This window comes from Anolis carolinensis, chromosome 1, assembly GCF_035594765.1.
Source record: "Anolis carolinensis isolate JA03-04 chromosome 1, rAnoCar3.1.pri, whole genome shotgun sequence".
In the NCBI taxonomy this organism is placed as follows: domain Eukaryota; kingdom Metazoa; phylum Chordata; class Lepidosauria; order Squamata; family Dactyloidae; genus Anolis; species Anolis carolinensis.
The window spans coordinates 72,211,263-72,238,079 of record NC_085841.1 but is presented as its reverse complement, the minus strand read 5'-3'; the positions used below and the strand labels follow the sequence as shown (position 1 = coordinate 72,238,079).

The 26,817-nt window shown below is 40.8% G+C and overlaps 1 protein-coding gene across 4 annotated transcripts in view; it reads left to right on the top strand.

The window, feature by feature from the left end:
• Window positions 1–26,817, top strand: part of synj2 (synaptojanin 2) — a 74,347-nt gene that overhangs the window by 19,538 nt on the left and 27,992 nt on the right. For 3 of the 4 annotated variants that reach the window (XM_062976805.1, XM_062976814.1, XM_008123492.3), the window contains exons 4-12: window positions 2,333–2,558; window positions 15,204–15,287; window positions 16,512–16,573; window positions 18,341–18,437; window positions 22,069–22,241; window positions 23,007–23,088; window positions 23,291–23,440; window positions 23,524–23,689; window positions 25,505–25,696. In XM_062976805.1, the coding sequence (XP_062832875.1) occupies window positions 2,333–2,558; window positions 15,204–15,287; window positions 16,512–16,573; window positions 18,341–18,437; window positions 22,069–22,241; window positions 23,007–23,088; window positions 23,291–23,440; window positions 23,524–23,689; window positions 25,505–25,696 (1,232 nt within the window). The remainder of the gene's footprint in view (window positions 1–2,332; window positions 2,559–15,203; window positions 15,288–16,511; window positions 16,574–18,340; window positions 18,438–22,068; window positions 22,242–23,006; window positions 23,089–23,290; window positions 23,441–23,523; window positions 23,690–25,504; window positions 25,697–26,817) is intronic. The other variant, XM_062976818.1, reaches the window with a different exon arrangement.

The window sequence follows — 26,817 nt, the reverse complement described above, 5'->3', positions numbered from 1 at the left end:
TTTGTTTCATGCACAAAGGAAATATTTGTGCAAAATAACTACCCCTTCTTGGGCCCCTTGTGACACAATGGGTTAATCCCTGTTGACCAACAGGTCAGCGGTTCGAATCCAGGGAGAGTGAGGTGAGCTCCCCTTTGTTAGCTCCAGCTCCCCATGCAGGGACATGAGAGAAATCTCCCACAGGATGGTAAAACATCAAACATCCGGGCGTCCCCTGGACAACGTCCTTGCAGACAGCCAATTCTCTCATACCAGAAGCAACTTGCAGTTCCTCAAGTCACTCCTGACACAGACACACAAAAAGCTACCCCTTCTTTACACTTACAAGAGTCCACAGAAGAAAACTTCCGCTAGAAGAAAGATGTGGGGTGGGGGATCACATGTAGTCCACCTTAGTGAGTGGAAACTTCTGTGTGAAACCAAGCGTGAAGTTTGCTCTGGTTACCCAGTATCCTGAAGTTTTAAAACCTGAGATATAATTCACTGTTTGTAATATGCTTTATTCAAATTCTAAATATCTGCAGCCTAGGTAATACACAGAAGTATATGTCCCTTTAAAAAATTGTAATTCTACTTCTTTGAGCTATTTTAAATAAGTGGAAACCTTACATAATGTATGTTGTGGTAATGATATTTAGAAGAGAGGTACCCAAAGCAGCTGCATCTGTACATTAGATTTCTCTTGTGGCTGACTGGATGTAAATAGTAATAGCACAGGCAAGTGCAGGAAGAAATTAAGCTGGGACTATGTTTCAAACCTACCTTAATGTTAAATCTATATAAATAACTGAATTTTTAAATGCCCTGGCACAAGGTTGTTTTGATAAGGGATTTTATTTAATTTTTCTGCTCTACCTTCAGTGTGGTCTGTATACGTAAGTATTCTCAGTTTGCTGAAGGCTTTTGAAATTTTTTTGTTAGATTTCTTGTCCATTTTCCCTCTAACACTGAGTCCTAAAATAAAGTTGAGTAATAAATGCAGTGCATGGTCCATCAGCCATTAGTTACAAAACTACCCAATCGAATTGCTTCTCTGCATGAAAATTCAGGTTTCATTTGCAGTATGCCTTGGTTGGTGGCTGGTGGGCAACAAAAAGGAAGTGCTGTTGTGTTTATGGCCTGCTGTCTCCTCTGAAAAACAGGATGTTAGACAAGAGTAGTCTTTGGCATGACCTAGCCGTCTCTAATCAGGTGCTGTCCAGATACGATAGCCTGAAACATACTGGTTTAAATGCAGTAGCTAGTCACAGGTAAAATCAACATATTATTAAGAACTTGGTCAGTCAATAGTTATTTAAGTTCTGTTGATTCAGTGAAACTACTCTGGTTGGAACTAGTCAAGTGGATCTAGGCTCATAGTTTTCATTATAGGAGTTGTAGTCCAATTGGAGGGCTGCAGTTTGGTCTAAACATCCAGCATTTCAAACTATTACTACTAGTAGTACCCGGTGGTGCAGCGGGTTAAACCGCTGATCTGCTGAACTTGCTGATCGAAAGGTCGGCAGGTCAAATCCGGGGAGTGGGATGAGCTCCCGCTGTTAGCTCCAGCTTCTGCCAACCTAGCAGTTTGAAAACATACAAATGTGAGTAGATCAATAGGTACCGCTCTGGCAGGAAGGTAACGGCACTCCATGCAGTCATGCCAGCCACATGACTATGGAGGTGTCTACTGGCAACGCCAGCTCTTTGGCTTAGAAATTGAGATGAGCACCAACCCCCAGAGTCGGACATGACTAAACTTAACTTCAAGGGAAAACCTTTACCTTTACTTGCCTACTAGTAGTACTACTTATTCTTCTTTGTATGGCGCTTTTTCTCTTAACAGAGACTCAAAGTGGCAAACAGTGCTAAAAACAATGCAATATACAATATAAAACCTAAAGACCATAAACATTAAAATAGAATTAAACCAAACACTATTTAAAAATAAAGTAAAAACCATTAAAGCCATTAGACACCTATATAAAATACATAAAATACTCACCCACCCCCTGACTCAGATATTTGTGGGTCATCCACATTCATGAGGATCCTTTGCCCCTAGCCTCACTGGATGTGGATGGATAAGTATACCTACCTGACAAATGCCAGGTCACAGCCCACACCATATAATCTTGCTATAAAATGATATCTTTAAAAATTCTTCCCACCTTAAAATAATCATTTCTAAAGTTTTTTTTTTCTATATTACTGCATCCTAGCAGGCTTGTGATATGTTCTATAAACCAGTGTGGCTGGGAAGTCTACTTGCACAGCCATATTTAGGGCACTTGAAGATTGATATATAAAATGTATAGTGATAGTGTATTCTTTGTATTCTTGCATTTCTCAGGAACCAACTGCTGCATGTCCCTTTCAAACACTACCAGGTGAATTGCTCTGATTGGCTGCTAAAAGTGATCTGTGGCGTGGTAGACATTCGCACTCTGTATGCCTCCCATAAGAAGGCAAAAGTCTGCCTCATTTCCCGGATCAGCTGTGAACGAGCTGGTGCCCGATTTCTCATTCGAGGAGTCAGTGATGACGGGCACGTTTCTAACTTTGTGGAGACGGAACAGGTAAGTGCATGAGATGGCTCAGATGGCTCTAAATAATTCAAGTGTGTTCCTGAACTGGTAGTGATGGAGAACTTTTACAACAGCAAGTAACATGAGAGGAGCTTTGCAAATGCTTTTCAGAAATTATGTGTAACAGCCCACAGTGTTCATTCCCTCTAAATTCTTTATCCATTGCATATTTCTATAGTATAATACACCCACTCCATAACCTCTGGTTAGAATCTGTTGGCTAGATGGCTTGCATATTTTCCCTCATGGGTTTTGATTTACAATTGAAAAGTTATGCATTCTGCAAGGAGTATTGTTTTAAGTGAATTAGAAACGACGACACTTGAGTGTAGAAGAACAGAAGCATGATAGACTTCAGTGTTGTTGCCCAGCTTTCCTATGGGATGATAGGTTGCACCAAATTCCTATTTGAACTTCCTTTCTGAAATGCCAGTATAGCTTAGAACAGGTAAAGCAAGAATTGAAGTGATTTCTGAATATCAACTTCCACCACTAGTCCCACAGAAGGCAAACCCTGTTACTCAGATTTATAACCCTCACTAGAACTAAAAGAGAATGCCCCTTATTCTGACCCCCCCCCCCCCAATACTCCAGGGGTATTTTTGTACTGTTAACACATGATCTGTACTGCAGTTCAGTCTTAGCTTTGATCTTGCATAATATCTCATAAATACTGGTGCAGGTTGGGAGGAAGGAAGAATAAATGGGGAGATATAAGAACATTCTCCTAGTTTGGTGCAATCTAAGGGGCTGGAGCCTGGCTGGTTCTTTTCCTGTTGCTTTTCCTGTTGCTGCTGCTTCTGGCAAGTCATATCCTGAGCCTTCTTCCACTGCCCCATTTTATGACAGTTTGGAGGTCTTTCCTCTATCCCAGTAGTTCCCAACCTTTTGACCAGGGACCACTCTCCAACATTAGTACCAAAAGGGTTATGAATTGGTTTTTGGTCAACTTTAGATTTGGTTTGGTTATATTGGTTATCGATTCAGAAAACTACAGAACATATGCCATCTAGTAGTCGCCATCTGCTTGCCCATAGAAACCTATATTTAATAATTGAGAGCTGATGTGGTCTATCGAATGCAATTTTCTGAATCAGCACCCCAAATAACTCCAGGAGCAGGCCTAAAAATGAACACATCAAGGCGCTCCTGCTTTCAGGCGCCACATGGAATGGGTCCGCTCAGGGAGGGAGGAGGAGGAGAAGCAGCAGTCAGAAGCCTTGAGTCACGCCTTTCGTGGGTAGTCAGCCTCTCCCCTCCTGACATCCCTGTTTCCTCGGCACTATTAAGAGGATTTCACGAGACCAGTCGCTCTCATTGCAACGGTGTAGTAACGGTGAGACCACGAACCATATTTTAGTTCTTGGGGACCACTGATGGTCCATGGACCACAGGTTGGGAACCACTGCTTTGTCCATTTATCACAAGGGGCAAATGAGAGCCAGGGAATTTCAAGTGGGATTATCTCCTACACTCACAGAGGTTTGTACTGTGGTTTGTACTGTGTAAAGCAGAAACAATGCGAAGGGCTATGTACAGACTAGGCAAAGATGAGGTGGTTTTTAAAATATAAATGGACATTGTTGCAATTGAGCAATATGAAAAGACATTGTAATCTATGCACATTCACATATAAAAGTATAAATGTAAGTATTTCATGGAAAGGTATACATGTACTCATGTGGTGGATTTTTAAAAAATCTAACCTATGTCACCAAGACAGCACTGAATGTCATGCTAATCAGAGATGTACATATACAGTGGCGATATTCTCTCTTACTCCAGTGTTACACTTGCATGACGCTTGCAAGACCATATCAGAGCCAGGTTAAACACACTAGTACGCGTGCCAGGAGGGCTGCTTTTGACCAAATAAGCTAAATTAGAGTCAGTAGAGGTTCAAAACATGTTGTTGTTGTAGATTCTACCCAGAGCTCCCTGTTGTTAGTTTGCATGGCATTGAATTTACAATTCAGCAATGCATCTATAGCACACCAGGGTTTCTTTAAAAGAGAACAAGGCAAGTAATTGTTTGAAGGCAAGTATGCTTTTTTAATGACACAACCAAGGATAATTTTCTCTACAGTAACTGAATCAGGAAATAAGTCACACTCCTTTTTAATCAGTATGCTATACACATGTCTCATTGTGTTTTGTTTATCCAGAATATTGTGTTAGGTGTTAATTAAAACAAGTAATATTTCAACATTTGGATGCTTTGAGGTTTTGGTTCCAGTTACACAGCAACACAGAGAAAGTGGAAAAAACTAGCTGTTTCAGTTTTTTATGATATTGTTCACTGTTCTTTTCCAAAGATGTGTCCAAATAGATATTGTTTCTGTTTTTTCCTGTTGTCCTTGTACAAGAGTTTTTGTGAGATTTATCTGGATAGTGACACATAATCTTCATGCAGTGATACTACTGTTGTAGACCATCTCACTAAAATTAGTGGAGATTTTTTTCTTTGCAAATTCTGTAATGAAACTAAGGAAATATCTATTATCCTTTTCTGTTTCCCTCTTTAAGACTTTTTAAGAGAATGGTTAAGTGAGAAAAATCTTGACATGGGGCTAATTTTACACATCTCAGGAACGAGGATGTTCCTGAACAAGGATACTTTTCCTTAGCTTCCTTCAGTAAGTGGTGTGTAAGAGCTTCATGATGTGACCAGTACATTTGTTGGGACTGAGATTTATGAAGGCATCATGCCTTTATTAGTAGAAGCTATTTCAGCATCGCCAGTGTTACTTGGGATATTGGCTCAACCAAACATAAATTGTATGTATATTCAATGGATCTCTGGCCTATGAAAGTCTTCCAACATACAGTCCAAGAAAGAGCTGTCTGTATCCCAAGAAGTACATTCCTTTGTGTCAATTTGTTTTTACTTACTTTTTAGTTTGGGAGAAGAAAAGCTAAGATATAATTCTGAATATCTTTCACCTAAAAGGTACAAGTGGATAATTTTGTCACAACTTCTTGATCAAACAGTAATCTGTTTTGTCAGAAGCAGATGTATTCTAAGGTCTAGCAAATTTATCCATATAAAACCAAAATATCAATAAATCCCAGCAGTTTGTGTCATTGTTTTGAAGAAAGAAAGAGAACATAGAGAATATTGCTCTATGCATGCCCAGCATGTGGTTTACAGTCTGTGCGTCATTTACAAGGCATTTTTATCTTTCTTCAGCAAGTCTGAATAACATTGTGAGAATAAAAAGCAGCATTTTTCTTTTCTCTTTAAAAACTTTTGTAGGTAGTTATTAGATGCACAGAAACATCTGTAAACCTGATTTTTTTATACATGTTAAAGTTAAGATAACACCAACCAAATAAAAAGAAATATTTTAACATAATTTGTGGTATGGATCAAGATAGGAGAGAGGGATTGACATCCAGTTTTCAGAATTAACTTTTCTGTTGACTGACTTCAGATTAATGACTAAAATTTAATTCCGGTACTATAAGGATCTGTCTGGTATCAGATGACAAGAATACCTAAATTCTCTCAAAGGGAAAATAATTTTGCAGAAACATCAGATTTCTGCAATGGCACTTCTTAGTCGTAATCTAACCCTGCAGCTCCATTGATGAGCATTTTCTTTAGGGAACAAATATTTATACCCCTATCCAATCAAATGATAATCTAATCCACTTTTTAAAGGATTTATGTTGAAGGTTCTACCATGCCCCTTGCAACCTGTTCAGCGTCCCATTCCTATTGATGTTAGGAAGTACCCCAAAAACTGTACTTAGCAGTTGCATTCAACAATCAGTAGATTTGGGTTACCAACTCTTTTTTCTGGAACTTCCTATACAGACATTTCATCAGTAGAAGTTCCCCAGATAGTCTATGATGATAATAATATCTTGCATTTGATTTTAGATTAAAACTGAATTTTGGATATTTTTGCCCCCTTTTTTTCAATTTGGTGTGTTATGGTTCCATCCTCCAAAGCACTTCATACTTTGTAATAGAAGAGTAAGAGGAATCATGATCAGCAGGAGATTCTGGTGGAATGAAAAGGCTGCATCTACACACCCATGTAATGCAGTTTGGTACTGCATTATGTGTTCAGTGTAGACCTATATCAAAACATAGAGTTTAAAGAGACCACAAGGGCCATCCAGTCCAATCCTGCCATGCAAGGACACACAACCAAAGCACCCCGACAGATGGCTGTTCAGCCTCTGCTTAACATAATGCAGTTCAATGCACTTAGACTGACTATATAATGCAATTTGAAATTGCATTGTATGATTAGTGTAAATCCATCATAAGATAGGGTAACCTAAGAAAATTTCCTGGAAGTTGGAAGTGATACTATGATTTCCCTCATTCTGGATCTTGGGCTTCTCTTGATATAGCGGAGCAGCTCTCTGACCTTTTAGACTGTTGCATCTTGTGGTCTAAGACTTTGTGGTTTAAGGCTCCGGATCCTTTTCACATGTATTGCTTTGAAGCCAGGTGTTACTCATCCAATATTTGTACATTCCATTTTTCCTGACTAATAGATTACATGAAATTAATTTTGGGTTATGGACAACTATTCTGGCCAAATTCTGAACCATTTGAGAGTTGAGGAGTAATGAATTTGAGTAAACCAAGAACAAACATTAGCCTCATGACATAGGGGAAATATATTAATACACACACGCTTACTTGGACCAGAATTGATATTATCTACCAAATTACAAATGTTAAATTTGTCTGCTTTGAATGAGAAGAACTTACACAGAGGCACGGAGATGATCAGAGAGGCTTAGATTTACAGTGGCACATCTTGGCAGTCCAATTATCTTCTCTCAAAACATCATTTTTCAGCAGATTAGAAAAGACTGCAGCAATTAACTGGGCAAGCAGGGTTGAGCAAGAACAATGAAATACGGAGCTTATAACTGTATGATAAAAAGATGGCTTTGGCTCCTGATGGATTAGCAGACACTTGAACATAACTGTGGAGCAGTGTATCCTTAATAGGATCAATTTATTTTTGTATTTATACTTGCCAGGTAGTTGTCTGAAACTTGGAGAGATTTATAACTTGAAAAACAATGTCCGGAGATGAAGCAGTACATCATAATAGAGCTTTGTGTTCTTAGGATTTCCCTCCCTGTTATATATAGAATATAGAATTTGTTTTAAAAAGAGCAAAAGACACCAGTGGGAAGAAGAGTTTGGTCTCTTGCCATAGGAACATTAGAACAAAAGCGCTGAAGTGATCAAGGATTTTGACTCGGCAGTTTCCTGGAATGAATCACATCAGTCTACCAGAACATTTTATGGCAATGACGGTAAGGATACATAGTGACACATGGTTCAGTTTCCCTGAGTAACCTAACCAAGACTGGACATAATTCAAAGCAAATGTAGGGGAACTAGGAGCAAAAAAGAGGAGAAGGTTTGCTGATACTTTGATGTGAGCAGCTTGCTATGCAGTTAGAAGAACCCGGCATCCTCTTACACACATCTGGGAAAGATACTACATGATCCTCACCATCTTATTGGATGTTTGCAGCAATTCTTTCTCCAATGCTGAATGCTCAAGCTGGAACAAATCAAGGAACACACTTATCCAAGTAATGGTAATGACTGGGCAGCTGACTTGCCCCTTTTCCTCTCCATCTGTATTAAACAAGGAGCAGTTCCAGTGCCAACGTGGCTAGACAAAAGAGGGAGCCTTGTCTGTACAAATAGAAGGGTATATGTGTGAGCATGGAAAGACTGGGTTGCTGAGAGTTTTCTGGGCTGTATGGCCATGTTCCAGAAGCATTCTCTTCTGACGTTTCACCCACATCTCTGGCAGGCACATTCAAACGTGCCTCAAGCAGACAAGAGTTCTTTCTCCCACCCTGGACATTCCACAGATATATAAACCTCACTTACTTTGTTTCCAACAGACCCCTCAACCTCTGAGGATGCCTACCATATATGTGGATGAAACGTCAGGAGAGAATGCTTCTGGAACATGGCCATACAGCCCCAAAAACTCACAACAACCCAGTGAATGCAGACATGAAAGCCTGTTAAGAATCACCATCTTAAATTTCTCTTACTCTTTCCTTCAAACATATAAACACAGTGCTCACAGTGGTAGGACATATTTTGGGATAAGACTCTTCATCAGAACTCTGATAAAATATTTGGGGTGAAGGCCCATAAGACAACTCTATAAAACTTGTAGTTCCTGCAGTTTGGATGGGAGACTGCTAATCAATACCAGGTTGCTATAGGCTATATTTCAGAGGAAGGAACTGCCAAAATAATCTGAATATTTCTTTCCTAAGAACTCCTTATGACATTCATAAGGCTATCTTACATCAACAGGCAACTTGTAGGCATGCACATGCATGCACACACACACACACATCCATCCATGCATTATATATACAGAAATAAATCCAGAAGCTTGGGGAAATGGAATTTGGGCCTGGATAATCAGGAATGAAGTAATAACTTGGCTGCTTGTAATTCAGTGGAAAAAAATGTTTCCACTTGGTTCACAGTGTCACGTTGGCTCTGCTTTTTCATAAATGAATAGCACCCCGGGATTCTGGATGCCAGAGAAGGTTCTTTGACCCCTTTATATTGCATTAGTTCTGACATTTTTCCTGGTTTAAGGAGAGAAAGAAACAATTAGCTTTATCTCCAGGCAGTGCTTTTATGTCTAAATAGTATTCCTTTGTCTCCCACTGAGTTAGCCTCCTGGCATTTTAGCTTTACTGTGAGTCATTTTCTTCCTTTCTGGGGACTGTAGTGACTCACTTACTGCTTAGGCAAAGAAAACAAAACCAGCTAATTTCGCATCTATTTGCTTTCTACACTGAGTCCAAGAGTTAGCCTGTTTGACTTATTTGGTAATTTTTGTTTACTTAACAGATGAAACCAGGAGGAATTGGCAATAAGGACTGAACTAAACTGTGGGCGGGTGGGGATACTAAAGGGAGTTTGGCAGATCACAGTGTGTGTGGAAAAAAGGAGGAGCACAACTTCATTTTTACAGTATTTAAGCAATAAAGTACACGATTTGTCTGCTGGCAGTTCCAAGTTCAGTCCCTGACATTTCCAGGTACATTTTGCTGGGAGAGACTCATTACTTTAAGCTATGAGGAACATTTGCCGTCAGTACCGTAACACCCACCATGTTCATGAAGACGTTTACCTGTACTGTGCTGTGTAAATTAATGATGGTCCTTGGACTCAAATGTCCTTTCCAGTGATGTCACTGGTACCAAACAAGATGGCCTGTTCAGCATGCTTGAGAAGGAAAACTCTTGGGTAACTTATCTGATACTATTTCTGTCCTGAAATAAAAAGTCATTTGGCGTTATGTCCAACAGTGATACCAGTATTGTATATCGCAGATGCAAAGGTGCCAGGATTTCATTGCTAACTATAGACCAATACAATACATTTATCTATTTGTATTTGTCTGAAAATAAGGAAGTCAATAAAATATCAGGATAAAACATATTAGTAAAGTTAATAAACTCAACATAAGAGGATTTCTGATGGTCCTCTGACTTTTATTATCGTACATTGTTGCCAAATCATACTTTTGTAGATCTGGACTTGCTAAGAGTGAAGAGGTAGGGACCATTTTTCTCTGCTCTGAGAACCATTTTGTCACGTTCCATTGATATTTTTGGCTTTTTAGCCACTTTTGGCTTCTTTGTGAGATAAGATTAAGGGGGCAAAAAATTCCCACCTTTTGAGGTAGGTATGAATTATTTCATGGCAAAAATAACCCCACATTAAAAAGATTAGATTTTATCTTTAGTTTCCTGTATGATTGCAGAGAAGAGGAAATTGCAGTAGGTGAAATTCCTACCCTGTTTCCCCTAAAATAAGACATCCCCAAAAAATAAGACCTAGTAGAGGTTTTGCTGAATTACTAAATATAAGGCCTCCCCCGAAAGTAAGACCTAACAAAGTTTTTGTTTGGAAACATGCAGGCCGAACGGAACACCAGAGCATGCAGGATTGGTAAATGTACGTATCATAGAGTGTTGTACATGGAAATAATGGTAATAACAGGAAATTCTTGATAGGACTCACAATTTGTCTGGTTATGCTGGTTTGTGATGACAACTACTGTATAGTATATAATAAATGTTCATTTTTTTGTTCAACAATAAATGTGAATTCTTCTTCATGGAAAAATAAGACACCTCCTGAAGATAAGACCTAGCGCATCTTTGGGAGCAAAAATTAATATAAGACACTGTCTTATTTTTCGGGAAACATGGTATTTCATAGTCTGTGAGGGTTTGGAAACTATCATCTGCAGAAGGTCCCTCATTTATATATAACAAATAGATTCATATGGAAAGGTAGGCATATCATAGAGATATGTTCCTATATGTAACCCATTCGGCCTAGGGAAAGAAGGAGAGTGCTTTTAGATTTAAAACGGCCTCCTGATATAATAAATTTGGGTGCCCAGGTTGGCGGTTGTGATGCCTCATGGGCCTTGTAGTCCTGTTCCTAGTGCCATCGTGACAGATGAAGACGAAAACATGGGGTTTTCGCCGGTTCAACAAGAGCCGGAATCTTTTCACCTGCCGGATGTTGATGTTTGTACCCAAGAACTCAGTAAAACAGACCTTGGGCATTCCTCGCCCCCGTTCCCTAGGAGACAGTCCTATTCTGCAGACAGAGGAGTGAGGGAACAGAATCGCAGGAGTTTACGGATTGCAGCCAAACAACAGGCTGATTAGACCTGCTTCCCTTGGGAAATTCTAAGGAGTCTTGCATCTGGACAAAGTTGGGTTTCGTTTCCCGTTCTCTAGGGAAAGAGGTTGTTGGCGGGAAAACGAGACCCCAATATAGGTGCCTGACACGGGAGAATCTTTGCGGAGTCAACAGAGCAGCTTCAGGAGTAAGATCGTGTTTGGACTTCGCAACCCCAGTTCCTTGCTTCCCGGATCGAGTATTCAAGATTTGCCTTGCCTTGTTTTTTAACCACGGACCTTGTTCAAGTATCACTGTTTGCCTTGCTCCTAGTCACAGACCTTGTTTAAAGAATCAAGATTGTATCCAGCCTTGTTGTCAAGCTGCCTAGGACTCCTAAGACTCTGGCATTTCCCCACACTATTGCTTGGCAATAGTGTGTGTTTCGGTTATTGGATTAAAACTTTGAACTCTAATATCATTTCTTGGACAATACATTTTTGGACTATATTTGACTTCATTTGAAAGGTCTGCTTCTGAACTATATTCTTCACTTGTTTTTATTACTTTTATATATTTACTTAATAAAGATAGATAGATAGAAATTGGCCTCCGTGTATGGTTCTTGGTGCCCCGCTGCCTCGGGTCTGACAGCGGTCCCTCCAGTTTGAGGGTGGTGCTGTTGAACACCAGGTCTGTCAACGGAAAAACAGCGATCATCCAGGATCTTATCCTGGATGAGCGGGCAGACCTGGCGTGCATAACAGAGACCTGGCTGGATGAGGTTGGGGGAGCCAACCTCACTCAGCTTTGACCGTCAGGTTATACCGTGCAGCACCAGCCAAGATCTGGAGGGCGGGGAGGAGGGGTCGTAGTAGTCTATAAGGAGTCCATCCCCCCCCGACCAGGTGTCCCATCCCACAGTCAACCTTGTTTGAATGTGCCCATCTGAGGGTAGGGGACTGGGACAGATTAGGGATTCCGTTAGTGTACCGACCACCCCGCTGAACTACAGTCTCCCTGGCAGTCAGACCTGGCATTGGAGTCCCAATGGCTCATTGTGCTGGGGGACTTCAATGTCCATGCCGAGACCACTCTTTCCAGGGCAGCTCAGGACTTCATGGCCACCATGGCAACCATGGGGCTGTCCCAACTAGTATCTGGTCCCACCCACAGAGCAGGACACACGCTTGACTTGATTTTCTGTCATGGATGAGAGGAAAATGGCGGTGTGGAGGAGCTTACTATTGCTCTGTTGCCATGGACCAACCATCACCTGATCAGGTTTAGACTTGCTGCACCCCCTAACCTCCGCAGGGGTGGAGGACCCATTAAAATGGTCTGCCCCCGGAGGCTCATGGATCCGAACGGTTTCCTGACAGCTCTTGGGGAATTTCCCACCACCTCGGTTGGTGATTCTGTTGATGCCCTAGTTGCTCTCTGGAATGGAGAGACGACTAGGGCAATAGACACGATCGCTCCGGAATGTCCCCTCTCGAGTACCCAAGCTAAACCATCGCCTTGGTTTACTGAGGAGCTAGCAGTGATGAAGCGAAAGAAGAGGGGACTAGAGTGCGTGTGACCAAACACTGCTATGTTCCTATCTTAGGGCATATGCCACGGCAATAGACTCTGCAAAGAACTCTTGCTTTATAGCTAATATTGCATTCGCAAAGAACCGTCTGGCGGAGCTGTTCCAAGTTGTCAGAGGTTTGTTATATCCTGTCCCTCAAGACGGGATCCCTGACAACTCAGCAGCCTGCTGTGAAGCATTTACTCAGTTCTTTGCAGACAAAGTCGTTTCGATCCACTCTGGCTTTGACACCATATTAATGACAGCTTCTGAGGATGTAGCAAGAACACCTGCTTGTCCCATTTTGATGGATTCGTTTCAATTGGTTCAGCCTGAGGATGTGGACAAGGTGCTTGGAGAAGTGAGAGCTACCACATGCACCCTAGACCCCTGGCTGGTGAGAGAAGCCAGAAGGGGATTGGCTGAGTGGGTGAAGATGGTGGTGAATGCCTCCCTTAGGGAAGGCATTGTTCCAGCTAGCCTTAAATTGACTTGATCAAACGGCTGTTGAAGAAGCCATCACTGGACCCCACTCAATTGGATAGCTATTGGCCTTTTTCCAATCTCCCCTTTTTGGGCAAGGTCGTGGAACGTGTGGTGGCCGCACAACTCCAGGCATTCTTGGTAGACACTGATTTTTTAGATCTGGTGCAGTCTGGTTTCAGGCCGAGACATGGTACCAAGACAGCCTTGGCCGCCTTAGTCGATGATCTACGCCGGGAACTGGACAGGGGGAGTGTGTCCCTGCTGGTTCTGCTGGACCTCTCAGCGGCCTTCAATACCGTCGATCACGGTATCCTTCTGGGACGCCTTGTGGGGATGGGTCTCAGAGGTACTGTCTTGCAGTGGCTCCGGTCCTTCCTGGAGGGTCGTTCCCAGATGGTATCACTGGGGGACACCTGCTCGGCCCCACAACCTTTGTTGTGTGGGGTCCCGCAGGGGTCAGTACTGTCCCCCATGTTGTTTAATATATACATGAAGCCGCTGGGAGAGATCATCTGGAGTTTCAGGGTGCGGTGTCATCTGTACGCAGATGATGTCCAGCTCTGTCACTCCTTCCCACCTGTCACTAAGGTCCTGAACCGGTGTCTGGCCGCTGTGTCAGACTGGATGAGGTCAAACAAATTGAAATTGAATCCAGACAAGACAGAGGTCCTCTGGTCAGTCGCAGGGCCGAACAGGGTATAGGGTTACAGCCTGTGTTGGACAGGGTCACACTCCCCCTGAAGACACAGGTTTGCAGTCTGGGTGTTCTCCTGGACTCATCACTGAGCCTGGATCCCCAGGTCTCAGCAGTGGCCAGGGCAGCATTCGCACAACTAAGACTTGTGTGCCAGCTGCACCCGTACCTTGGGAGGTCTGACTTGGCCACGGTGCTCAATACTCTGGTTACATCCCGTTTGGATTACTGCAATGCTCTCTACGTGGGGTTGCCTTTGAAGACGGCCCGGAAGCTCCAACTAGTACAACGGGCAGCAGCCAGATTAATAACTGGGGCAGCTTACAGGGGGTGTACCACCCCCCTGCTAAGTCAGCTCCACTGGCTGCCGATATGCTACCGAGCCCAATTCAAAGTGCTGGTTTTGACCTATAAAGCCCTAAACAGTTCTGGCCCAATTTACTTATCCGAACATATCTCCTCATATGAGCCAGCTAGATCCCTAAGATCATCTGGAGAGGCCCTGCTCTCGGTCCCACCTGCCTCACAAGCATGGCTGGTGGGAACGAGGGACAGGGCCTTCTCAGTGGTGGCTCCTCGGCTGTGGAACACCCTCCCCACAAATATCTGACAAGCCCCAACCCTTCTGGGTTTCAGAAATGCTGTGAAAACATGGCTGTGTGCACAAGCTTTTAACGAGTAATACGATAATGTCGACATGGTCCAATTTAAGGCTGAAGCATGAGGTTTTAGACAAATGGATCTAATTTATATATGTTTTAAGTTTTACAATGTGTTTTAATGATGTATTTTTATAGTTTTAATTGGTGATATATACTGTTTTTGTTTTATTATTATGTTATTGGCATTAAATGTTGCCAACTGTTGTAAGCCACCCTGATTCCCCCCAGGTGAGAAGGGCGGGGTATAAATGCTGTAAATAAATAAATAAATAAATTTTGTTTGTATGCTCCCTTTTTGGCTAATCGTGAGTTTGAGTTTATTTCCCATGAACTCTTTGACTTCCTGTAAATTTAAAGGTACTTTTCAGTTAAATTGGACTGATGCCTAGATTTGCTTTTTGAGAAGAAAAATAAAGTATCCACCCTGAGTCCCCTTGGGGAGATAGGATGGAATACAAATAAAGTTTTATTATTATCTATTGTGTATAGTATGTGGTTGAGAAATTATCAAAAATTGGCATTGATCTAAAACAAATTATTTTTACAGGCAATTTATTTGGACAAGGACGTTTCATCCTTCATTCAGATTAGAGGTTCAGTTCCATTATTTTGGGAGCAACCTGGACTGCAGGTAAATAACAAAAACCCATGAAGAAATGTAGTGCTCTACTTGAAGTTTCTATTACAGATAACTATGCCCTGATAGGCTGAGAGGTGAGAAACTCACGTTTTAAATAAATGTAATAAAAAGTCAACATCTTAATTGTGTGAGAGGCTGAGTTGTCTTCCTTGATGCTTTAATATAGCCTGTCACATAAAAGCAGGACTCTTTTTTCTGATAATAGCAGAAGAAAGCAGTGGAAGCACTTAGTGACATCAGCCACTGCAGGTGACATTAAGTATACCAGAATCTAATGTGATGCTCTCAGAAAGGCAGGGGTTTTCAGCAATTCCTCGGCACAATATCAAAAATTTTGTGACATGTGGAAAAGGGGCTTATCATTTTCCACTTACTTGCACTATTTCATACAATTGTTTCATCAACATGGGTAAGAGCCCCAAAATCTCTGGATTTTTTTTTACACGCATTAGAATCAATCTGTCTGTTGAGCACTTCTGAAGCTGGTCGTTTCTAGATTTATGGAAAATAAAACATTCCTTTAGTCATTCCAAACTCTTATTTTTCCACTTGTTTTGGTCTTCACTTTCTCAAAGTTTCAAGTGCCTTGGCCAATGATCAGGGAATTTTGGAGCTGAAGTCCAAAACAAGTGGAAAATCAGCTTTTAGGAAACACAGATTTAAATAATGAAGCCTCAAAATCAGTCATTTTTATAAGTTGGGAGCCTATTTGTAAGTTCCTCTGGAATAATAAAAATTCACTGACTGAAAATAGCAAAATACAGTTATTCTGCTTTAATTGTTTTATCCTGCAGTAATTAAGACATTATCCTTGTGTAAGAATAGCAATTATAACTATACAAATACATTGGATTGACAAACTTGTATGCTTAAATGATCTCTTGAATATAGAATAGGAAACGCTCAGGGATATAAAGGTCTGTATCTTTCAGCAAATTAGTTCTGTTCATGAGTAACCCCAACAGTCTTACCTATGGAAAATCAGTTTGGCAATAGTATAGGTTACTCTAGACAAGGTAAATCCGAAAATAACTCATCTATTAAGTAGCTATTATTACAGCTATATTTACATTTTTCAGCCTGACTTGGTAATACATTTTCTTTTCTTTGTTGATAGTACCTTCTGCCAATGCAATTGTTAGTGATAACAGAGAAACATATTATGTAAATGAAAATGGAAAAAAACAGTGCTTATTTTCATTACTGTCCAATTAGGTTGGTTCCCATCACCTGAAACTTACCAGAGGCCTGGAAGCTAATGCTCCTGCTTTTGACAAGTAAGATTAATTGTTATACTGCAGATAATGCAATAATGTCTAATATTGTTGTTTGCATGCCAGAGTATTCCAGAACATCTGTATAGTATGACACCTTTCTTCCATCAAATCTGTCCTCGAAACTCATATTTTGGTGCAGTGGGTTAAACCGCTGAGCTGCTGAACTTGCTGACCAAATGATTGCTGGTTTGAATCCGAGGAATGGCGTGAGCTCCCACTGTTAACCCCAGCTTCTGCCAACCTAGCAGTTAGAAAACATGTGAATGGGAGTAGATAGTAGGTACTGCTCTGGCAGGAAGGTAACTGTGCTCCATGCAGTCATGCTGGCCACATGACCTTGGGGGTGTCTACGGCTCTTCGGCTTAGAAATGGAGATTAGCACCAACCCCCAGAGTCGGACACGACTAGACTTAATGTCAGGGGAAAACCTTTACCTTAAACAGTGTTTGCCATAACCATGATTAAGGAATCTGAGATAAGTTGAGGCATCACCCTCTGGAGCAGTGGTTCCCAAACTTATTTGGCCTACCGCCCTCAATCCAGAAAAAATATTCAGCGCCTTGGAAATTATTTTTTTTTAATTTTTAATAGCAATTAAACAGAAAGATATATGTACCTGTGGCCATCACTGCTCCCCTGGATTGCTGCAGCGCCCACCAGGGGGCGGTAGCGCCCATTTTGGGAATCACTGCTCTGGAGCTTTCTTTCTTCTGTGTTCTGTGTTACTTCTCCTACAGATCATTATGTCTACACTTGACTTTTGAGCCGAGAGAAGTAGTGTGGAAGGGGGCATATAATTGGTGGAAGAAGCTGTCTGCCCAATGTGGACTATTGCTTGTGAGGCCTGTAATGTTACTAGGTTTGTTGAAATGATTATTTTAAATCAGGCTTCAGGAATTGTACTTGTGGAATAGTCCAGTTCCATAATACCCTGTCTACCATTAGTAATTGGGATGGTTAGACTTGCTGCTTTTGAGAGAAATGCAGTGTTGGAGTAGGACAGTTTCATCCCTTTGAGTTCCAGTTTAGAATGTTTATATTAATGGGATGCATTGTTGCTAAATGTCATGATGACTGCCAGCTTGGATGATTTTTAAAAGGTATTAGATGAATTATGGGGCCATCAGTGGCTACTATTCAGCATGGCTGTTGATCACCATTATGAAAAGTAGCATGCTTCTGTACCACATGCTGAAGAACATGAGATGAAGAGGTCACTTGTAGAGGCCACTCCTTGATTGCATGGATGCTTCGTCAGCATAAGGTGCCTGTGATGATGGTGACACAGCCAATAAAGTGACATTTCAAAGGGGCTGAAATGGTCTTTGACCAGCTGGACTTCATCCTGCTACCTCTGCAGGTTGGGGATAGAGTGTGTGGCCACTTTCAGGGCCAGTCTGGAGCATTTCTTCTATAATCTGACCCTAAATTAAGTTGCTGGTTTAGATGGCCTCTTAGAAATTAGTGCATCTAGGCACATGTGACAAAGACATGGGGAAGAAGAGATGACTAGCTGTAGAAATTGAGGACAATCTAATTCAGGCATGGGCAAACTTTGACCCTACGGGTGTTTTGGACCTCAACTCCCACAATTCCTAACAGCTGGTAGAATAACTCAAAAAGTCTAGGTGTAAATCAGGCACTTAAGTTGGTATCTCAGAAAATGAGATGGTTTATAAAGTAATGTCTGATATGTGTTGCATGTGTTTTAAGATACACGTTTTGTCTTACATTTTTAAAAAACAAACCCTGTTGTGACGTTTTCAGGCATATGGTGCTTCTGAAAGAACAATATGGTAAGCAAGTGATTGTTAATCTGCTTGGAAGCAAAGGTGGAGAGGATGTGCTCAACAGGGCTTTCAAGGTAAAAACAAAGTGATGTGCCGTTTTGCCATTTTTTCTTCTTTCAGTGTCTTGCTTGTAGCAAAAATAAGAAAGAAAATGTCATAATATAAAGCTATGCTCATCTCACCTCTGGATAGGTGAATTTTTTTTTTAATGTGGCATCATTATGCTGATGTGGCTCTTAAGATTATTGTAATTGTGTTCCCCAAATAAATGTATATTTACTAAAATGTAATAGAGTCTCTGATGTTAATAATTAATACCATAATTTCAAAGGCAAATGCTTGTATTACATAACCATCTCTTTTAAGCTAATCAAAGAAGGGATTATTTTACTGAAAGTAAATAGGGCTGGGTTGTGCCCCAGGTGTTCTGAATTGAATTTCTGACAGTGTTTGTCAGGGTAGGAAGAAATGCAGGCTGCAGTCCTATACTGGAGACATAATGGGTAATGGGATTATGCAGAAGTCCTGTTGCGCTATGGGGAGTTTGGTAAGCTCAGGGGCAATAGCCCTTTGGATTTCAGCTTGTTCAGGCTGCCTGGATTGTGGAGGGCAACCTTTTCTGGGCGCACAGATGGTACACATGACAGAGTTGGAGTTGTTGGGAGAATAAATTACTATGAGAGAGACGGAGAGGGTCATCAAGTCCTACTGAGATGCTACTATGAAGACCTAGCTTCTGTCATGTAATATGGAGGGAAGTTAGGTGGAATGCCTGGAGATGAGCTCGACCCAAACAGCTGTTTGGACACCCAAGAACTGGTGAGTGACATGTGTGTTTCTGAGTGAGATGGATCTTTTCAGCTATCTTTGAATAGAATTATAAGACAAACATGCCTGATTCAAGACTGATTCAAAGTACTATTGAACTGTTCAGAATATGTTCATTACATATTCTTGGGGTGGGTCTGTGATGGTGTTGCCTTGCTATTGTGTCTGTGTGGGTGTCTCCTGGGGGCCAGACCCCCTTGTGAGTTCATTAATTCCATTATGCGAGGCCATTATGCTGCACCAGGAAGTTGAGTGCAAGTGGGGCAAATGCCCCCCACAGTAGGAGCGTGACCAGAAACAAGTCAACCCACCCCATTTCTGAGGCCCGTCTCCTACCATGGAATCTTCCAAGACAGCTGGCCCATGGTGGCTTCCACAAAGAAGCATCTCAGGACCTGGCATTTGCATCCTGTTTGGCTCTATAAAGTATGCAGTGACACTGCTCTCTGAAGAGCTCTATCTGTTTAGCTGTGACAGAATATGCTTTCTTCTCACTTTCCCGCTTGGTAGAACTCAGCCTATTACTGGGGGGTGACATGTGGACCTGATTACCAGCACAGTCCCTAAATGTGGATTTCTAGTTGTCTGTTTTCCCCCCTCTTCCACTCTGGAGCATGTCTTCAATATGCAGGCTGGTCTTCTGGTGTAGAAATGGCATATATTTAATCTTAGTGTGAGTGCAGCATTGCTTCTTCTATATTTTTCCTATGATTTTCCATCCATTCCTCTAAATAATATCTATAATTTCAGTTAGAAATGATCATTCACAATTTCTTTATGCAGTTAACAATTAATGCAGCTGCACTGTTGGACACAACACGTTTGAACAGTGATTCATGCTGAGGCAGTAGTGGTTTAGTCTGATGCAATTCCAAAGTATACTACCATGTGTACAGCTGTCCGTATATAGTCATTGAAGTGTGGGCAGTTACCAAAGAAACCTATCCAAGGGCAGTAATAAACCAGGGAAGCAAGCTTCCTTCCCAATTGTAAACAGCCCTTACATAGTCAGTGCTTCAGTTGCCTGTTCTTTTTGAATTTATTTTGGAACTGTGCCAGTTGAACTTTAAGATGAGATTGGTAATAATGTTGGTGTAAGCAAACAAATCCTTGACAGAGAGGAGGCTGTAATAATTTTATGATCTTAAGCCTAAACGTTTGTATCAATGTTGTCCCTCTGCAATACAGCTTAAAATGTAAGAAATTTTTTAAAGAAGTATTTTAAACAACCTAGCAGTTCGAAAACATGCAAATGTGAGTAGATCAATAGGTACCGCTCCGGTGGGAAGGTAACGGCACTCCATGCAGTCCTGCCGGCCACATGACCTTGGAGGTGTCTACGGACAACGCCGGCTCTTCGGCTTAGAAATGGAGATGAGCACCAACCCCCAGAATCGGTCACGACTGGACTTAACGTCAGGGGAAAACCTTTACCTATACCTTTACTTTAAACAAACAACATGCTTTACACAGAGATAGCATGATGTAGTGGTTAGAGCATTGGACTGCAACTCCAAAGACCAGAGTTCAAATCTTTGCTTGACTGCGGAAACCCATTGGTTACCATGGTCAAGTCACACTCTCTCAGGAAGGCAAATGTAAACTCATTCTGAACAACATTTTCCAAGAAAACATTCTGATAAGTTATCCTTAGTTGGAAATGACTTGAAGGCATACATCAACAATCATGTTTTTTGATGGGATGGAGAATAGGAAGACATAAATTCTCTATGGGCAAGTTATGCAGTGTAATTCAAGGAAGAGGCAGAATGGTCAGCAGGATAGCTAGGGAGCAGCGCTCAGAAAAAGGTACTTTTAGTGGTGATGGCTCAGGGATTTTGAGAGTTCTAAAATCTCCATGCTCTGTGGGGGCATCATGGAGACAGAGACAATATACAAGGCATTTCAAAAGGATGGACCCAATTTGAAATCACGATATTTCAGTTTCAAATGATTATTGCTAGATGCTTCTCGCAGCACACAAACGCAAACAGCTCCCAGTCTCAGCTATTCGCATGATGGTGACCCTACAGTGTAAGGCCAAATTAGATTTTAGTCTCCATTTGCAGAAATATTTTTTAGATTTTTTTTCTGGCTCAAAATGGTTAGAAATTGATAACTTGGTAACTCATTGAAGTGATGTTACATCATGTAATGCTGTGTCATATATGTGTTTTGAAGTCATTTCCGACTTATGGTGACCTAAGGTTTTCTTGACAAGATTTTTCAGATGAGGATTTCTCATTTTGTTCCTTTAAGGCTTAGATAGTGCAGCTTGTTCAAGGTCAACCAGTACATTTCAATGGCTAAGCAAGGATTTGAATCCTGGTCTCGCAAGTCCTAGTGCAACACTGAAACCGCTACAGCATGCTTCTACCAACTCCTGTAGTATTTCGGTAAATGCATCCATCATATATTAGATATATTTTCAATCAGGTGCCCCAAACTCAGTGGTAATCCTATTTTCCATGGGAGTAATAATTTAATTGCTTTCCAGAATGATAGTCTCTGTTTACAAATGCATGAGAGACATGATATGGGTATCTGGATAGCAAATCCAAAATGCAAAATTCTGTTCAGAAGTACTGAATGGCCACATAGCTGTTTATCTAATGCTTCATGTAGTAGAAAATTCCAGAGGCACCCAACCTAGCTTGACTTTAAAGTGGTTTATAAACACAGAGACACCGACTCTTCGGGAACATAGAAGGAACTAAATATTTGTGTTTTAAAAACATATTCAGAGATTTATATCCGATTCGTAACGGTCCGTAAATGGTTCAACACAGTTCAATTCATATTATCATAAATGTTTCTTTATGAAGTAATGAAAGAGGATTTAAAAAAATATTTTTCCCCTTCTTTTTTTCCAATTAGAAGTTGCTCTGGGCATCATCCCATGCAGCTGACACACCCATGATTAACTTTGATTACCATCAGTTTGCAAAAGGTGGGAAAATGGAGAAGCTGGAGAATTTGCTGGGGCCTCAACTAAAGTTGCATTGGGAAGAATTTGGCGTCTTCACAAAAGGCGAGAATGCAAGTTCCCGGTGAGTGTCCTAGCCCCATGATGCCACATATTTGTGTTGTTAAATCAGATTTTCCAAGATCAGATTTGACAGGTGTTGATCACAGTTCTTTTTTGCTTTCAAACTTACTGATATTTTGAATTCAAGAAATTATTTGTACTGAAAACGCTTGCTTTTTTCTGCAAGTTTTGTGGAGGAATAAATAAGTCTGGGAGACTTTAGTGAGATTGACTCTTCTGTGACCTTAGGTAGCTACTCTCCCTCAGTCCTGCTTCTTGTTAGTGTTCTGTGCTTTCCAAATCATTCCTGATATATAGCAATCCAATTGCAGTTTTCTTGGCAAGATCTGATCAGAGTGTATTTGTCATTGCCTTCCTCTGAGAGATTTTGCCCAAGGTAACATCATGAATTTCCATGTCTAAGCAAGGATTTGAACCCCAGTGGTCCAGAATCCTAAACACTCAAGCCCTAATTTGTTTACCATCGGTAAAGTGGACAGAGTTATGAAGAATGAATCCAGTTCTTGAAGTAAACGGATTATAACCTTGGCTAAGATGGCACTCCAATGGCATAATATATTTAATTCAGTGACTCCCAGATGAACATTAATTACAAAAGTGGAATTAATATATAACCTTTATCTCTATATAATCATGTCTCTGATTTTTAAAATGTAGTTGATTGCAGAATCCTAAATCTTTAGTTCAAAAATTATATGGTGGTTTCTGCATATTCAGTGGGATATTCAGTGCTGATTTCTTTAGTTCTTTAACTTAATTTTTGAAGCCAACAGATGGGAACCTTGCGAACGAATTGCCTGGATTGCCTGGGTCGAACTAACACTGTCCAGTCCTTCATAGCCCTTGAGGTGAGTTATTAATCAGACATTCTATATTAAAATCCCCCCTTCCCTGAATACATTGTTTGTACCAGTTGTTCATGAGATTGAGGAAAATTCCTACTCTAATAAGCAAAAGTTTTACAACCATAACCAGCAGTACACATATAGGATATGATACAGGATGAGACCTTGTTTGTTATTTGCATTCTCATTTGTTTCCCTCATCCAGGTCCTGCTTACTCAGTTAGGGAGCCTGGGTTTAAACTCCAAGCCTATAGTTGAACGTTTTCTGGAGTCATATAAGGCAATGTGGACTCACAATGGACACAACCTGAGTAGGATTTTTACAGGCAGCCGTGCAAAGGAAAGAAAAGCTAAGGTACAGGAGAAACTCAGACCTTCCCATTCTTGGAAATTCTTACTATAGTTGAAATTAATATTGTGAATCCTTTTGTAATACAGGTTGGGAAACTCAAGGATGGTGCCCGTTCAATGTCACGAACCATTCAGTCAAACTTTTTTGATGGGGTGAAACAGGAAGCCATTGACTTACTGCTTACAGGTGATTTCTACAGTGAAGAATATGCAGATAAAGAGAGAATGCTCTTGGACCACACAGCATGGCTGAGTAAGCAAGAGGGAGATCTCTCTTAATATTTTGGTATTGATGGGCAGACAGATCATTCACATTAACATTTCCATAAGTATTGATGAATTAATAGTAATAGAAACGAGTATTTAGATGGTAAATGTAAATATATTTTATTGCACTGTACAGTTTCATGCTGATGCGCACTTGGAAGCATGCAAGCCCTCAATATAGAAAAAAATTGAGAACTGCACAAAAACTGAGTTGCTTGTTTATAAAATCTCAAATTTGATTAAATATATATAGTATATCCCATCTTATATCTACTAGAGATCACACGGAAAGGTACAGAGGATAGAAATTTTTTAAAAATATAAACAATTCAGCAAGATGAAAAAGTATACAGAAATCTACCAATCATTACATCATAATCAAACCATAATTACTGGCCTCAAAAGCATGGATTGAAGAGCCTTGTGTTAACTTGGTACCAAAGTGGGCAAGAGATGTCTATGGTTTGGAAGTCTTAGCATTTATTGAATAATTGTTCTGATTCTTGGGATGGTAATTGTGTTACAGTACTAATAGCCCTGCCAGTGCTGCTCTCCTGGCCAGAAATACAATGGATGGAACAAGAAAATATGGAGAATACATTTGTATTTACCAAATCAATGCTCTCTTGGCAACATTAATAAAATAAACTGTGTAATCTCATCATTATATTGTGAGATACCACTTTGATGGCTGAAAGCGAAGAGGAGCTGAAGAGCCTTATAACCAAGGTGAAAGAAGAAAGTGCAAAAGCTGGGTTGCAGTTAAACATCAAGAAAACCAAGATTATGGCAGCCAGATTGATTGATAACTGGCAAATAGAGAGAGAAAACGTGGAGGCAGTGACAGACTATATTTCTAGGTGCAAAGATTACTGCAGATGTAGATTGCAGCCAGGAAATTAGAAGACGTCTACTTCTTGGGAGGAGAGCAGTGACCAATCTCGATAAAATAATGAAGAGTAGAGACATCACATTAGCAACAAAGGTCTGCATAGTTAAAGCAATGGTCTTCCCCGTAGTAACCTATGGATACGTGAGCTGGACCATAAGGAAGGCTGAGAGATGGAAGATAGATGCTTTTGAATTGTGGTGTCAGAGGAAAATTCTGAGAGTGCCTTGGACAACAAGAAGATCCAACCAGTCCATCCTCCAGGAAATTATACCCGACTGCTCACTGGAGGGAAGGCTGTTAGAGGCAAGGATGGAGTACTTTGGCCACATAATGAGAAGACAGGAAAGCTTGGAGAAGAGAATGATTCTGGGGAAAATGGAAGGAAAAAGGAAGAGAGGCCAACCAAGGGCAAGATGGATGGATGGTATCCCTGAAGTGACTGGCTTGACTTTGAAGGAGCTGGGGATGGCAATGCCTGACAGGGAGCCCTGGCGTGGACTGATCCATGAGCTTATGAAGAGTTGGAAGCAACTGAACGAATAAACAATGAACAGCTCCTCTTTTTTACTCATGTGGCCATTTATGGATTTTGGTGGCCATGGAGGAAGATTACTTCCCCAATGTAATCTTCTTCCTTGATTACAAAGTATAGTACTAGAAGCATAGTAGTATAGTACTAGTATAGTACTAGTACATAGTACATAGAAGCATAACAGTACTATAGTACTGTTATAAAAATGATTAAAGGCATGCTAACAATGCAATAGGCCTCTTATAAATTTGTGCTTTTTTTGCTTTAAAAAAAATTATATATAGATTCACAATGTATAGTAGGCATCATCCCATTGTTCATTTTTTATTTCATGGCAGAAAATCCCATCTCCTATTTCTTCCCATTCTTTCCATCAGTGACTCCTAGCATTTTGAAATCAATGTCAGAGCGTCAATTTGAATTCACTAATTTCAAGAGAATCCGTGTTGCCATGGGGACCTGGAATGTAAATGGAGGAAAACAGTTTAAGAGCAATATCCTTGGAACCAGTGAATTAACGGACTGGTTGCTGGATTCCCCTAAACTCTCTGGAGTCTCAGAATTTCAAGGTAACAAAGAGTCATAGACACACCTTGAACAACAGAATCTAGAAGGAAAGTTTCAAACATGTAAACATGATGTTGTTCTTTATTTTCTCCACCCTCCACACACTATCTAACTCAGTTATAAAAGTCTAAAATTAGGATACTTGGGCATCTTGATGATGCATTACAATAGTGTTAGTTGGGCTTATGCCATTATAACTTTTTTTGTCATGGTAGAGGGTGGAATACGCTAATAACTGTGCAACAACCAAAATCTCTCCAATCCACCTTGTTGCAGTTTCAGCCCCCACTGAACCCAGCTATTTTCCTATAGACAGATGTAGAACAATGATTTCATGAGCAAGGTCTCCCAGAGGATCCCTTGAGGTGTCTCTGTGAATGCCTATTGCTGTGCACCCAACTATAGGGAAATAGCTGGGTACGTGTCTACTGCTCTTCCTGTTCTCTGCTGACCAGGAACTAGCCAAATTGTTGGTGGCTGCAGCTGAGAAAAGGTAGTTGAGGGTTGGGTGGAATATCATGGCTGTCGCTTGCAGCCATGTCTCTTATTGCAGGATTCAGGTTTGTACATAAATAGTCCAAGACAACCTGGCTGAGTCAGAAAACAAGACCTTTCCTACATCTCTCCCCTAAAATGAGGATTTTAAAACTTACTCAAAATAGTTATGGTACTTCCACATCAATGAGAAAGCTAAAATGTATCCCTAGCCTGCATTCAAGTTGTTGTTGCTTTATATTGACTCTATGATTTTCATAAGCTTTGTCAAGGCAAGGAATACTCTGGATTGGTCTGCTGTTGCCTTCTTCTAAATTTTTTCCCACAGCATCTGGTGTTTCTTAGTCTACACATAACATAAGGCACCAGCATTAGTATAACAATCTGAAAGGAAGTATTGCAAAATATAACAATAAAAACATAAAATCTGTATCTAATCAACCAGTATCTGCATGCTTGAACCACAATTTAGACAGTGGAAACGGGGAACTAAAGGTATTACTAACTAGGGATAAAAATCTATCCTTGCAAAACCCACACTTTGTGTTGTCGAAAGCTTTCATGGCCGGAATCACAGGGTTGTTGTGTATTTTCTGGGCTGTATGGCCATGTTCCAGAAGCATTCTCT